The 16,243-nt window shown below is 35.9% G+C and overlaps 1 protein-coding gene across 1 annotated transcript in view; it reads right to left on the bottom strand.

Annotated features, from left to right (window-relative positions):
• Nucleotides 1-16,243, bottom strand: part of LOC132158880 (thrombospondin type-1 domain-containing protein 7A-like) — a 132,724-nt gene that overhangs the window by 34,239 nt on the left and 82,242 nt on the right. Inside the window, exons 10-14 of the mRNA XM_059568492.1 lie at nucleotides 6,269-6,384; nucleotides 5,929-6,064; nucleotides 5,383-5,486; nucleotides 3,370-3,564; nucleotides 1,749-2,012 (exon numbers count right to left, since the gene is read on the bottom strand). Coding sequence (XP_059424475.1) covers nucleotides 1,749-2,012; nucleotides 3,370-3,564; nucleotides 5,383-5,486; nucleotides 5,929-6,064; nucleotides 6,269-6,384 — 815 coding nt within the window. The remainder of the gene's footprint in view (nucleotides 1-1,748; nucleotides 2,013-3,369; nucleotides 3,565-5,382; nucleotides 5,487-5,928; nucleotides 6,065-6,268; nucleotides 6,385-16,243) is intronic.

The following is a 16,243-nucleotide window of genomic DNA, read 5'->3' as shown; positions in this document are numbered from 1 at the left end:
AAATTAATTAATTATTTTTAAACATTAAGAAAAAAAATGCTGACATTTTAAATGCTTTAAGCACTTTAAGCACAAAAAAAAAAAAAAAAAAAAACGAATTATTTATTAAGTTGCAGTTTCAAAAGTTTAATTAAAGCACTCATATTACCAAATTAAATAAATACATACTGTACCATATTAAAGGTCCTATGACATGAAAATTTCACTTTTTGAGGTTTTTTAACATTATAATGAGTTCCCCTAGCCTGTATATGGTCCCCAAGTTTCTAGAAATTCTAATCGGTGTAAATCGAGATTTTGCTATCTTTCGCTGCCTTTGCGAAAATGGAAGCTCAAACGGGCTGATCTGGAATCTCCTCCTGGCGACGTTATAAGGAGAAATGTTACCTCCCCTTTCTCTGCTTTGCCCGCCCAAATATTTACATATAATTCATATACATATTATTCAGTCGCGATGTCAGAACAGGCGTTACAAACAGACTTTGCGCCCTGCTGATCAAGAGTGTATATCTACACTCTTGCCTAAACTGCCGTTACAATGAATGACGCTGTTATGCTGCACAACGGAGCTCTTACTGTATTCATGTGTTTGCTGTTAGTTGTGGTGAAAGCATTTTGTGAGAGAAAATGTGTTGCAATAATGACGAGATCACTGCATTCACGCGATAAACAGACTCGGTCTACTCAATGCTCATCACTGCAGCCTTTCATGTGATGGGACAAGAACGAAAAAATTATTATATAATCAACACTTCCACGACTCGTTAATCTCGACAGCTGTAATAGTAAAAAAAAAATATATATATATATATATATATTTGAGAGGGGGTTCCACATGTAATACGCATTTCGAATGCAAAGATGTCAGCCAATCACAACAGTTGTCGTTTCCTCGGAGTCTCACAGCAGACACACCCCTTCAAACAGAGGATTCAAGCCAGAGGGATAATATCAGGATATAAAAATGCTTTTTATTTCTAAATTTTAAATGTAATAATCATACTAACAATATAAGTACACCTAAGGAAACATTAAAAAGCATTTAAAGAAAAGGAAATAATCCATGTCATGGGACCTTTAAGACTGGTAATAAAAAAAAAAAAAAAAGTAAAATAAAAAGTTATTTTTTAAGCTCCAATTTTAAATACGTCAAGCACTTATATGATCCTAATCATTAAATACTATATTAAGACTGAGTGGACTGGGTGTATACATACATACATACATGAAATATAATATTTTAATGATTATATTACCTTAAAAAAATATTTATCAAGCTCCAGTTGGAAATGCTTCCAGCATTTATATTATCAAAAAACATAATCACTAAAATATATATTAAGACTAGGAATATTGTTTTATAAATAGAATAAAAAAAAAAAAAGAAAAAGAAAAAAAATATATATATATATATATATATATATATATATAAAAATAATAATAAAAAATTAAAATATTTATTACAATGCAGTGCCTTTTTGCTATTTTTTTTTTGTATAAAAAATTCCATCTTTTTGTATGTAAAGCTAGATACATTTTCATAAGCAATATTTAAAATTGATATATTTCCAAGATTTTTCAAGCTGCTTTTTAAAACTCTGTGCTTAGTACGTCTGCAAGGCCATACATTTAAACCCTCAAATCTTCACAGGTTGGGATTTTAACCTACGGCTTGACTTGTTGTCTGCTAACTATAATTACATCTTGATGTCAACTCTATACTCAGAGTCACATGATGAAGATCTTACCGTGACTGTTACAGCGTGAAGTCTCCACGAGCCTGTTGTCCTGGTCGTAGCACACCATGGCCTGATAGCGGTAGCCCTGTCCGCACTCCTTCACATCTCCCTGCACCTTCATGCCTGCGGCGTTCTCCACGCGGCCCTCGGGCAGGATGCAGTCAGACCAGTTTCCCACCGGCTGGGCGTTGTATTTGTCACAGGGGCAGTACTGGGTCTCGCTTAGCGGGTACATCTGGCTGTTCTTACACTTGTCCTTCTTCTTGCTTTTTCCTGTAATCAGAGGAAGTATGTGTTGATTACGGCGCTAATTAAACTCACTAATGAATGAGTCATGAGCGGTGAGGTCACCTCTAAACCTCCGCTGTGTCTTGCAGCTGCATGACTGGCTGGACTAATACTTACCACAATTATAATCACATTATCATGATTTTTGGACATGATATGAGGCAATAACATGCTGTGCTCTATCATGGTAATACCTCAGGTGGGGTTTTATATCTAATATTCATGAAGATGATTAATTCATAATTTTTTATATTTTAAAATGTTATTGTAAAAATAAACAGGTTTATAATATACCGCATTTTCTTCAGAAAATGTAGCTATGTGTTGTTATATTGGTGTATATGAATAAAAGGTACTGAATAAATTTAAATTTATAAAGTTACAAAAGATTTATATTTCAAATAAATGCTATTATTGAACTGAAAATAAATAAATACATAAAACTACACAAATCTAATATTGTACATACAATTCTGTTATTGTCATGATTTTTCTAGATTAACTTTTACTGCTAAATTATCCAATAACCTAGTTTATAATAGCATTTCTGTCATATACGGTATTATGATTTTATATTATGATTTGTTATTTTTCATTAAAATGAAGTTGTCTGTATTTAGCAGACTGTGTTCCACACAAAAGATTGACAATCAGGGCAACAAAGTAGTTGATAAATTCTACATTTAGTAAAAAAATAGATAAATAAAAATATCTGAGCTGTAATTGGATTATATCGGTATCGGACAATATTCAGAATTTTATGGATTGGATCTGATCAGTTCTGAAAAAATTGTATCGTTGCATCCCTAGTTTTTGTTATTTTAGTACATCAGGTTGAACTACAGTACATTAAAATGAGAAATAGAATAATTGTAAAAAAATATATTTTAATAGATTTCTTTTTATGTTTACTTAGTCATTTATTTATTTACTTAACGTTTAGTTTCAGTTTTAGATTACTAAAATAACTACACCTTGGTGAGCCTAAGGGATTTCTTTAAAAGGTGTATATAAAAAATATTTCAACATTTTATTTATTAATTTATTTTAATGAATTTTAACAATTGTATAAACATAATGAATACTGTTAAAAAATGTGGGGGAAAAGTATATTGCTCAACCCAATAAACACATTTAAGTACTGTATTTTATGGCCTATGATAATGTGAAGTATATCAAATTATATATAATGGAATATATCCACATGCATCCAATAATGCCTTGAATCTTGTACTAGAAGTCATTTATCAGTTAGTGGAAATACCTCACTCCATTGTGGGATGGAACCAGCAACCTTTCATAGCTCAAACCACAGTGTTAATGATGCATATGTCCTAATTACCCACGAGAGCTCTCCTCCGTGTACGGACCCCTACGCAGTCCGAGGTGCAAGGAGAGAACTTGGACCAGTTAGTGAGCTGGCAGTCGTCTCGGCAAGGTAACTGGCAGGGCTGGCTCATAACCGGCATGCTGCTGGTAAACTTCAGACACTGAACCACATCAGCCACCGTACCATCCAGCTGCCTACACGAGATAGCTGCAGATCACACACACAAACACAGTGCTGAGACTCCTGCTGATTACACAGAGCACCAGACACCAGAGAGAAAAGGTGAACAGAAGATGCTTATTTATAGAAATGACAAACGAGAGAGAAAGAGAGAGAGAGTCATGCTGTTCACTTTGATCACAAACCAGTTTAAATTATGCATTACATTTTTGTAGTTTTTATATAATACAATGATTTTTTTTTCATCTGTTCCGGATTACTAATATATATATATATAACATTTTATAGAGATTCTTGAGGTATATCTGTATAATTGGTATCCATTAAGACAATATCTAGCCATATCTTTATTATACAGCATAACATAACCATTTATATTCACTGTAGAATGTAAAATAATAAGCTATGGGCCCTACTTGTCATGCTTTTTTTTATATATATATTCCCAAACATATCATGAAATATCTAAATTCTCAAATATGTTTTAGTAAATGCATTTTGCATCTTTATAGATTATGATTAATAATGGGCGATGGGCAAAGTAGCTTAATAGTGTAATCTATTAACTATGCATAAATACCCTGGGTGTCATGCCATAAAATATTTTTAATATGACTGATTTTGTATTTAATGTAAAGTTTATATATATAAAAAAAATGCTTCAAAATAAAATGTGAAATTACATTAAACTCACTAATACAAAAAAAAGAAATTCCAAAGAGCTAATAACTTTCTTAACATATGATTCATTTTTTTACACATTATGTACATTTATGTAAGAAACAAAAAAATATAAAATAAATTATTGCAAAAATTTTAAACGCTTCATGCACTGACATAATTTTTTTAATTAGAAATTATTCATTATATTTAAATAATGTAATGATTAAATACTACATTAGGAATGGCTGGTACAAAATAAAATCAAATCAAATCAAATCAAATATATTTATAAATTTAGTATTTGCACCACTATTAAGCTAGTTACTATAACTCTGTTTAATCTATTAATAAACAGTTACAATATCTCACAAATGTGTTCAACATGAGTGGTTCAGAAAGCTACTATCTATAAAGACAGGCATGTTAAGCTGTTGTCATTCCGGTGAAGCTGTGTAATCTATTAAGACACAGTCAAACAGTGACGTGAAGACGAGTAAACTGGAACCATTAGGTCAAACTTTAGGCCACTACAGAGTTCAATATGTGATGACGCCAACACAACAACGTCCTTCCGTGCTGTCAAGAGCAATCAGATCAAGAGTTTGAAGGATTGCTTCTGCTCCTGACATGCACTGAAGGGCAAATGTGAAGTCTAGTGTGATGGAAGCCCCTGTCAGACCAATATCTAGATCAGGATAATACATAATAAAGTCTTTCAAAGCCTCAGGAGTGACAGGAATGTCTAAAAGAACTGGACAAATAAAGAAAAGAGCACCTAAAACAATTATGAAAACACTTTGCCAACTTCAACTGGAAAACTGAAGATAATAATACATTTTTGTAAGCGACAGACTCTGAGGAATAAAGCAGAATGCAAATGAGAGCAAAGCAATCCACAGATTCAAGAGGAGATCTTAGATCAGATATTATACCAAATGTATGACTGTTGCATACGATTTCACAGCTACAGAAACAGCATTTGGACAATGTGCCCGAAGTCACTAAGAATAAATTGTGCACACTCTGCCTGAGTTGCTTTAGCATCCGATTAAAGGAATTATGCAAATATGCACAAATTCTGTGTAGAATGCATTCTGTGCACTGTAATTCTCGACTGTGGGTGGCTAGTAAATAAGACTAGTGTTCAGTGAATGTGAGTGTGTAACATGACAGCTGATGTACCTCTAGTTTGGACTCCAGTTCCACAGTTCTCCTGAGCTCCTTTACTGTCTCTGCGGATGCTCCATGGGACCAGCTGACATTTACGCCACTTGTGTGTTTTCCACCTGCAATTTCAAAGTGATATCATTGTGTTTATTGGTAGAGGGTGATTGGTTACTGCACTGGAAATCCTGTGGAAATCCTAATTAGCTGCCTTAACTTGAAAAAATATCAGAAAAACCTACTGTCTTGGAAAATGAACCTCTGATTTAACCTACTGTGATTTAACCTTCCTAAAATCTGATAACTGCTTTTTAATTAGGATTAACCATTTCACTATCAAAAAAAAAAAAAAGCTTACAGCGTACAGATTTTGAAAGCTAAGAGGTTGAGCAAATGATGACAGAATCTTCATTCTGGGGTGAACTATTCCTATAAGTGAACACATCTTTATTTACTTCAGAAGGTCATTTTGAGCAAAATAATCTATCCTGAATGTCAATAAATGTGAAATCCAGCACAGAATAGCTGATGGTGCAGAGGCAGTACTCGTGGGTGAAGCTGTACCTGTACCCTGGACAGACAGATGGAGTCGCACAGTCTTTCTCTTCATAAAGAACGTCTGGACACTCCTGACCTCCATTAGCTGGCATCTGGATGATCACTCGATAGCGAAACTGTTTATTCTTCTGCCCATTCACACCTGTCGTTTTAAAAATGAATTTAATATCATGACAAATTATATTAGATAGATAGAGACGTTAGACAAAAAAAAATGAACAAAAGACAAACAGACAGATAGACAGACAGAAAGATCCTCTTCTGTTCGACTGATTGTTAGTCAACTATTGGGGCAGCCCTAAAAACCATAGATATATGGATGGATGGATAGACAGATATGGTGTACCTGCTTCACAGGAAGTGGGGCACTCTGTCCAATCACTGAAGGGTGTGATGATACAGTCTCTCTTGCAGGGCAGCAGACAGGGTCTCACTGACTCCGGACGAGGGGCTTCAGGACATCTGAAACATCACACAGACACTGAAAGATCAGCAGGACACTCAACACAAGAGTGTTGTGTTTTGATCACAGGAAGCAGGTGGATAAAGAATGCCATGTGTCGCACTTTCAACCAAAGGCCCAATCATCTAAATGAGATTCATTATCAGACTTAACTACTGCAGGTCACCTCAGCACACATCAGTTTAAACACTTTTACTTTACACCAGGCCAAAAAGCTCTTCTAATGGATGTTTCATAGAGTTCTTTTTTCCCCCTCTGAATATTAGCAAAGTCCTTTCAGGCAAGTCGTGCCACTCGGCCGCCATCTTGGCAAGGCCTCCGGGTAGCTATTTCAGAATAACAAGACCAGCTCCTATCTAAATGAATGGGCAGATAGTCAGAACTGTACTTTCACTGGTCACCGGGACATAAAAACAGTATGTATAGAAACAGCAGTGAAATATGATAAAAATCGCTGAAAAATGTTGATGACTTTGCCCCAAAATAAGGTTTAAAATGCCTTTTTCCCCACAAGTTATACCTTTACTACGCATGCGCAAGGGTTCCTCAACTGTGTGCATACGTCAGTGGAACCAGACAATAGGCTTAAAGGAACACTCCACCGTTTTTTGAAATAGGGCTTATTCACATTATTTCCTACATTTAGATAGGTGGGCAAATGCATTTTTGCGTCAGTGCATGCATTGTTTTAGTTTGACTGGGTCGGCGTTAGCTTAGCTTAGCACAATGAATGGAATCCTTTGTTGCCAGCTAGCATGGCCTGAGTAAAAGTGATAAATTTTTTTTTAAAAAACCCACCTAATTACTTCTTGTGGCCTGCGTATTCACAACGAGTACAAATAGCGATCCAGATTAACACTAGGCGATTTCCTAGGCAGATATTGACTTGGGACTATACTATGGGGAAGCACAGGCAAAGCACTGCTACTTCGGCGCAGAGATATCACGCAACACATGAAATCCCACGACTTCCGTCAACATACCGGCGTGAATAGTAGCTGCCTGGCTATTTTCCTTACAGTACACGAATGGCGATGAACATGGCTGATTTTGAGAGAGACGAAGAGGGTGACTTCTCAGACAGTCAAGAACCAGAACCATACCTATTTGAACCAGAGTTTACAGAAGACGAGCTGCATGCTTTGGAAATAGAACGACAGGAGGAGGAGGTTGCGATCGCTCGTGATGAGAGCCAACATGAACTGGTGGTGTGAATGTGGGGGAATATGCCAATCTATGCCCACGGAAATAGAGTGTCTATGCTGTAGAGAGTGGGACATGTTTTTGCCATTGATGACCAGGCTCAACACGTCAGATCAAGATGAGCGTGCCCGAAGTTGTGTCACATCTACAGAGGATTTCACGGCGCTGATCCATTCTGCAGTACTCGATTTTTTTTCCGGTGTGACAAAGTGAACTGGAAAAAACGCCCCACGCCGAATGGACCAAATGGACAGCTGTCCACAGAGTAAGTGATTATTTTAATCATGACGCATGTATAGATCGACCCATATTATAGCTGTATTCACATAGAGTTGATGTTTTCACAGGCAATATAGGTTATATAGGAAGAGAAATAAAAGACAACTTACATGTGCACTTTGTTCTTCCTGTGTTTTCAAAGTAGTCCTCTGGTGCAAAATGTTCTTCGCAAACACGATACTGCTTTATTTTGTTGAGAGGCGTTGAACTACAGATCTCCAGAGCTGCTAGCCATTTATTTCTCAGTTCCACATTAGGTGGAATTCTGTGAAACATTACATTCGTGTATGTCCTTTGCTTGTTCTCACAACCTTTTGCTATGCAGGTAATAACCATGTTTGCTGTAACTTATCAAAATAAATCATCCAAAAGCGAAGACACTCGGTGCAGGTCACGCCGGTATGTTCTTCTTCTTCTGTTTTTTTTTGACACGTTGCACGCCGGTATGTTGACGGAATTCGTGGGATTTCATGTGTTGCGTGATATCTCTGCTCCGAAGTAGCAGTGCTTCGCCTAAGCAGCAGTGCTTCGCCTGTGCTTCCCCATAATATAGTCCCAAGTCAATATCTGCCTAGGAAATCGCCTAGTGTTAATCTGGATCGCTATTTGTACTCGTTGTTAATACGCAGGCCACAAGAAGTAATTAGGTGGGTTTTTTTTATTTATTTTTATCACTTTTACTCAGGCCATGCTAGCTGGCAACAAAGGATTCCATTCATTGTGCTAAGCTAAGCTAACGCCCACCCAGTCAAACTAAAACAATGCATGCACTGACACAAAAATGCATTTGCCCACCTATCTAAATGTAGGAAATAATGTGAATAAGCCCTATTTCAAAAAACGGTGGAGTGTTCCTTTAAATGTTTCCTGGCTTGACTGTTAAAAGCAGATGATTGGCATGTCTCTTATAAACTGTCTCTGGTATCAGTCAAGGTTTTCACACCATTTTCTGCTTGTCCTCTCTGACCTTTTATAATGAAACAGGTCATTACTGCTGTGCTTGCACCTGTATCTTTGCATATGAAATGAGTAACTGAGTATTTTTTGTACAATGTTGAGGTCCAACTTGGTTTTCATACTGTACTATGGACAGATGAAAATAAAAATAATATAAACAAACAGGCATTTTATTAAAATATCTTGTCAATGGTGTTCATTTTGTGGTGAACTTTCCTTTTATGCCAACTCAAAGTGAAGTGAAGTGACATTCAGCCAAGTATGGTGACCCATACTCAGAATTTGTGCTCTGCATTTAACCCATCCGAAATGCACACACACAGAGCAGTGAACACACACACACACACTGTGAGCACACACCTGGAGCAGTGGGCAGCCATTTATGCTGCGGCGCCCGGGGAGCAGTTGGGGGTTCGATGCCTTGCTCAAGGGCACCTAAGTCGTGGTATTGAGGGTGGAGAGAGAACTGTACATGCACTCCCCCCACCCACAATTCCTGCCGGCCCAGGACTCGAACTCACAACCTTTCGATTGGGAGTCCGACTCTCTAACCATTAGGCCACGACTTCCCCCACATGCATATAATACATAAATAATGAGATGTACTGTATATAATCAAAAGACTGGAAAATACCAAGATGCATTTCCAAAGCCTTCCTAGTTTCAGCTTTATTGGTTTTAGTTTTATTGCCCAGCCCAACTCCACAATGGATTACATCAGAATCCTTGCAGAGCAAAGCTCAGCAGCATCTGTATCACAACAATGCTTTTTTTTTTTCAATCGTATTTTCCCTGCTCCACGGCTGCATTATGTACCAGCCAGACGAGGCAGATAAGGCCTCACATCCTGTTACAGTAGTCAGTCACTGGGTAATACTCTTCTTTTATCACTGCTACAGCTCCTCAATTTAAGATCAGGGGTTAGCTTTAATCTGCTCCTGTATTTTAAGCACCGCTCCGACTCGGTCGCATTCCCCGGGATAAAGATAAACAGGGATGCAGCAGTCCAGCAGAGCGGCATTGGGTAATCTGATCTCTGATCAAATCCTCCGGGCTCTGGTGCACTGGGATGCTAGCCGCCATGTGCTCCATGTTTCATGAGGGTTGCAAATCTGCCACAATATAATAAAGTAGTAGATATGTAAGGCTGATTCATTCGTAATACCAATAACAGAAGCAGTAAATCCTACCAGAGAAAGAAATCCGGTTTGGGTGTGTAGGGCTCTCCTGGAGATTGGGTACATTTCTGACAGAGTATTAGCAATGTTTCAAGACAGGCACTTGCTCAACTATTTAATGCCTAACCTGCTACAACTGGTTAAGAGTGCAATATCACATAAGGAAATGACTCATTAAAAATTTAAACTAAATTTGTTATTGTTGTGAACAGAAAGGATTAGAGGAATAAGGCTTGGTAATGTTCCAACAGCACCATTAAAAAACAGCTCATACATTTAACCATGAGGAAGAACAAATGCATCGTTCCCTTGCCCTCTCTAAGTTGCCATTATTTTTCAATTAGGATTAGCTGTCATAACTACCAGCGTGAAGAGAGGGATCACATTTCCTTGAAGGTTTTACTGAAGTAGCTCATTAGAGTTTCTGGAAATACTATTATAACGCTGTCGGGGCACTGTTAATCACTTCTAATAGGATATTCTTTTAAAGTACAACTTTTTTGACCTGATAAGCAAATAAAACAACCAGAACAATCTTGGAAACAGCTCCTGTACTTCTTAAATGGGAGAAAATAACTGTTTGCCACATCAAATCAGCAATAATATTTGACGACGAACCAATGCAGCATCTTCATCTTAAATGACAAGTGGATCCAGTTAATGCATATGCTCATTCCAGTCTTATTTTAGTTTTATTTATTATATAAAACATACATTTTAATATTCTGAATTAGCTTTAATTTGTATAATTTCTTAACTATTGTATAATTTTTTTACTTTGTATAAAGTTTTAATTTTAGTCTAGGTTTTTATTCATTTGTTATGTTTGTTATTTTTAAATGTATTTTTCATTTATTTATTTCAGTTTGTTTGTTTCGGTTAGCAAATGCAGCATTTATAATTTGTTTTCTAATATCTAATATTTATATTTTATTTATGATTTATTTTAATCACTGAAAATTAAGTTTGAGTTTTTGTTAGCAATAAAAAACTGAAAAGCTGCATGAGTGCAAATACCCCCCTCCCACCAAAAATAAATAAATAAAAATGCTAAATCTCATCTTGTCTATCTAAGTCTATTTGTCAAACATTTTCATTGTTGTTTTAAATTTAGTTTAAGTTAAGTTGTATTCAGAGGTGGGTAGAGTACCCAAAAACTGTACTCAAGTAAAAGTAAAAGTACTTCTAGAAATATTTACTCAAGTAAAAGTACTAGTCTTGAATAGTTACTTGAGTAAGAGTAAAAGAGTATCGGATAAAAAATCTACTCAAGTAGTTAGTTACTAGTTACTTTGGGTCATATATACTGAGCCTATTTTTATTTAGATATATAGATAAAATGTATGTAATGTATGTGTGCGTGTATAAATGTATATATTTCATCACCCTTTACTCCAATTTATGTAATTTATTATAAAACCCTGTCTGTTTACTTAAGTAACAGATATAGGTGTCATGCCATAACATACTTTTAATACGACTGACTTTATATTAAATGTGAATTTAACATTGAAATTTAATGTGATATAAATATTGCTACTAATCTTTCATTGTTCAGAAAGAGAGCAAATAACATTTACATTATTAAAGATAATTTTCACTGACAGTCTAGATTTCAATCACTCTCAGAAACTCCCATTAAAATCACTGAAACTGTTAACACTGTGAAATCAATATCTTAATTAAAGATTCGTACACACATCTGCACTTTGTTGTTCCTGCGAGAGAATTCGCCAGAAAGAGGTATTCAGTCAGTGAGCGAGTGAAGGAAGCACCGGCATTTTAGCGATGACTCATCTGAACGCCTCTGATTGGCCAATGCTTTAATCAGCTCAAAAGAATCATGTGTGATTTGTTATAATGGGCAGCGCTGTATAAACGCATCTATCTCTGGCTAAGCGCCAGCAAGCAATCACAGATCTGAATTTAGCAGCTGATAATATGACTCGCTGAACGTACTTGCACCAGTGTGATTGTATTAAAATTAATAAAATCTTAATCGGCTATTTTTTGTCTTTTGGAAGCTGCATTCAACTTGACTCCCCTCTGTTATAAGCCACACACGTACAACAAACTAATGTCACAGTGGTATCGTGTACTGTAATCGAATGTAGCCCAAGTTATTACCTGTTAAACAGTAGACAGCACACGCGGAGTTCATCTAGTAAGGATCTCCATCGCTAGCAAATAATAACCTTTGCAGATTTCAATTCAGTGCAGTTCCAGCCACGTTTTCAACACTCTTTCTGTTCTTAAACGTTACAACTCCGAGTGAACCACTTCAGACGCTCAGCGCGTGCGGCAGGGAACTGAACGACTCATTCAAACTGATTCATGAACCAATTCACTCGTTCGCCAATTGGTTTGATCAAGCCTTTGAACAGAATTGACTCAAAAGAATGAATCATTCGCGAATGGGCATCGCTCATTGCCCAGAGAAAAGTAGACGGCTCGTTTGGAATAAACTGAAGCATTATAACATTTATTGCATTAAGATAAAGTAACGAGAGGAGCGTCACCCACAGTAACGAAGTAAAAGTACAGATTTTCCCCCAAAAATTTACTCAAGTAAGAGTATAAAGTACCCATCTTTAAATATACTCCGAAAAGTATTTGTTACCCCAAAAAATTACTCAAGTAAATGTAACGAAGTAAATGTAACTCGTTACTACCCACCTCTGGTTGTATTTCAGTTTTAGTTCCAAAAGAAAAGCTTATTTCAGTTAGCCAAACTAAAAACTTATAATTTCGGTTTGTTATTACAATTACTGAAAATTAGGTTTAGTTGACAATTAAAACAAACTAATTGCAGTTTCATAAAAATGCAACATCTCATTTTGCTGCTGCTAAAACAAAGTCTATCTTGTGTGTAAAAGTGTTACAAATGCTCTTCATTATTGCAGTGTCTCTGTTGAGTGGCAGTGTACATGCTCTTGATGTTTGTTTCCAGCAGTTGTCATTTACTGTGAGGCGCATCAAAGGTCCGGGCTCTGAGCTTTAACATCACAATCTGTGTGTCTGTGCGTTTTCTCTCAGTCTGACGCTGTGAGTGACACAAAGTGGCTCAGGGCAGAAAACCTGCGTAAGCTCTACCTGCCCTGTGCTTGGGCAAAAACATGATTTATGATTTACTGCGAGCAGGTCTAGACGAGTTATTCAAAATGATATGCAGGTCTGAGAGAGGATGTGAATTTTGATTTTGTTTTGGGTCACATTAAATGCCTCTGAAGCCACGTAAACAATACAATATTTTGGGGGTGATGACTGCATACAAATTAAGTCAAAATGTATAATTTTATTTTTGTATACACATTTCTGATCGTAAATGCAATATACTGCATGCTATTCCATACAGAAGAAACATGATTGTGATCATAATCATTCATCAAAATATAGCACCTCAGAATCTCTCTTTTTTAATTCCACTTCCAGCAACGTGAATACATACTAGTACACTGCATAATGCCCATTTTTCACAATCCAATCAGTTTCCAAAATATGTCACAAAAGCTGCATGTTATAAATGAAGCACTGTGAAATATAAACGCACAAATGCAAGAAAAAAGTAAGAAGTGAGAAGATTTTTTTTTTAATTTCCTTTTTATCTCGTGGCAACAATAACAAAAACAAATGTTATAAACATGGAATTGCAAGATATCAAAGCAGAATTGTGAAACATAAACTTCTGAAAGGAAACAGTCTGAATTGAGATATAAATTTTGCTAGTGGTCAACCGATATTGTTTTTTTTTTGACAGCCGATGGTGATATCTTGGAAAGCAGGGAGGCCGATATAAAGCAGATAAAAAATTATATATTTTTATTTTAATAATTTATTTACTTATACTTTAGCTGACTAAGTAATTTTCACAATATAAATAAATATTTTATAAAAAATATAATTAAAAAGGAAGTGAACACTGTAACCAACAGGGCACTCAGTATTCTGGAAAGTTTGTTTGAATTGGGAATCATATTTTTCAAATAAAGCCAGGGTGACACTTATTTTAAATACAGCACACAGAAAAAAATGACATGAATATGACAGCGGCCAAATGGATAAAGCACAGGATAATTTGAAATCACGAGTTTAAAGTTTAAAAGCATTCAATTCACACGGCCTAACCTTCACACAGAGAACACGTGATCATGCTGGATAAAAATGCACACTTAACAAGATCTCACAGCTGGATTCAACTAAGGTTGTAAGGTTTGTTAAATTAAATGTTCATTAGTCATTCAAAGATTTGTTTAAATGATATAAATGCCTATTTGCTTAATGCTGACTGCAAACGAGAACGTTTCTATTACTTATAATAAAAAAGCAATCATTATAATACTTTTTGTATACATAAATTCCTTTGCTTAACCATTCTGTCTGATTATTAGACAGACTTCTAACTGTATTAAACAGAAATGTTAACAACAACAGTAAACAAGAGTAAGATGTGAGCACTGTGTGCTCAGGTGCTACCATTCTCAGCGCCATCAAAATCAAAGTCCCCCCTCGAACACATCAGCCAAGCAAGAAATCTTATTGGGCGATGCCGATATATGAAAAATGGCTAATATCGGCCCAAAAATTATAATAAATGGCAAATATCGGCAAGGCCGATATATTGGTCGACAGTGTTGGGAGTGACGGCGTTTAAGTATAACGGCGTTACTAACGGAGTTTAATTTTCAGTAACGGAGTAATCTAATTAATTACTTTTCCCATCAATGTAACGCCGTTATCTTTACTGAGAATGTAAAGTGTCGCGTTACTACAATTTGGTAGAATAAAGCGCGAGGTGTCATGCTTTGGTTAGTGGCTACACATCAGCTGCCTGACACCGTTGCAAATCCGATGATGACTGGCTGGGTGGGCGGTGCCCTGTTCACGCTGTCTCACTGCATGCTCTGACAACCACTAAACATAAGAGCATCAGCGATAATCGTGTACTCGAACTGGAAGTACTGGAAATTAAAGGCAAGAATATTTCTGTAACATGCACGGTATGCCCAGGAAAAAAGACTTTATCAACGTCTACCTCAAGCAACTCAAATCTTATGAACCACCTCACATCAACACATGCTAACATGTTACTGTACTGAACATTTAATGCGGTGTTCAAACCAGACGTGACTTGCGCGAATAAATCACGCTATTCGTGCGTAGTTGGACGCTTGAACATTTTGAGTTCATACGCTTCATTTGCGTGTGAAATTAACTTCACAACAGACGTGAATTCACGTCATGGGGGGGCTTCTGCCAGTTGAGTTCACGCAGCTTTTTCAACCACCATTTTTATTCAGATAATTTTCTATATATTAATGTTATCGTGTCATGAAATGCAGTTTTAAAAGTATTTCATGCGAGAATGTAGTTGTTTTTTTACTCAAATATGCGGTTTATTTAAAAATGTGTTTCGCCGATTTTCGGAAGTTGTCTATTGGCGTCTTTGCATTGACTTAACATTGAAATCACTCGCGCCAGACGCTCTATTTGTGTCTGGTGTGAACGCACAATAAGAGTTGGATAGCGTTCTGTTTATTGTGCAGTAACTTTAGGCCTAATATACAGTTACAGAGATTTGCACTAATGGCCACGTTTCCCTTTGTTTCTTTTTACCCAAGTTTAAATTAGTTTGTCTTAATTATGTACTTGAATTTTATTTTCAATATTTATTTATGTTTTTATTTCTATGCATATCATCAGGCTGCAATCTATTGAGTTCAAATACATACAACATTTCCTAAAATACGTAGTGTTTTTATTCTTCAATCAGTTAATATAAAAATCTTACTGTATATATTAAAGATGTTATAGGACGTAATAGCGTTACAGAACATAAAAAATAACGTCACAGTTACTTTGCTGAGTAACTAATTACATTTACAATGTGTTACAATTGAGTTACTAACTCAATTACATTTTATTTGTAACTGTAACTAATTACTTTTTTCAAGTAAGATGACCAACACTGTTGGCCGACCACTAAACTTTGCAATAAAAAAAAATATAAACCTATAATTATGACCCCCCCCCCCCTCCCAAAAAAAAAACAAAAACAAAAAAAAACAATGGAGTTGCAATGCAAACACAGATTTAGGACACCCCCCTCAAAATGTGTTTTTTAAAAATGGAATTGTGAATTTTAAACAGAATTCTAAGTAAAAAGTCATAATTCTGAGTTTAAATCTCGTAATTCTAAATTTATACTTCCCAAATTCTGAGGAAATTGTGAGAAAAAAGTAAG

The sequence above is a fragment of the Carassius carassius genome, chromosome 15, assembly GCF_963082965.1.
Source record: "Carassius carassius chromosome 15, fCarCar2.1, whole genome shotgun sequence".
Lineage (NCBI taxonomy): Eukaryota > Metazoa > Chordata > Actinopteri > Cypriniformes > Cyprinidae > Carassius > Carassius carassius.
Note: the sequence above shows the minus strand (reverse complement) of the source record. Positions and strands in the feature narration are given on the sequence as shown.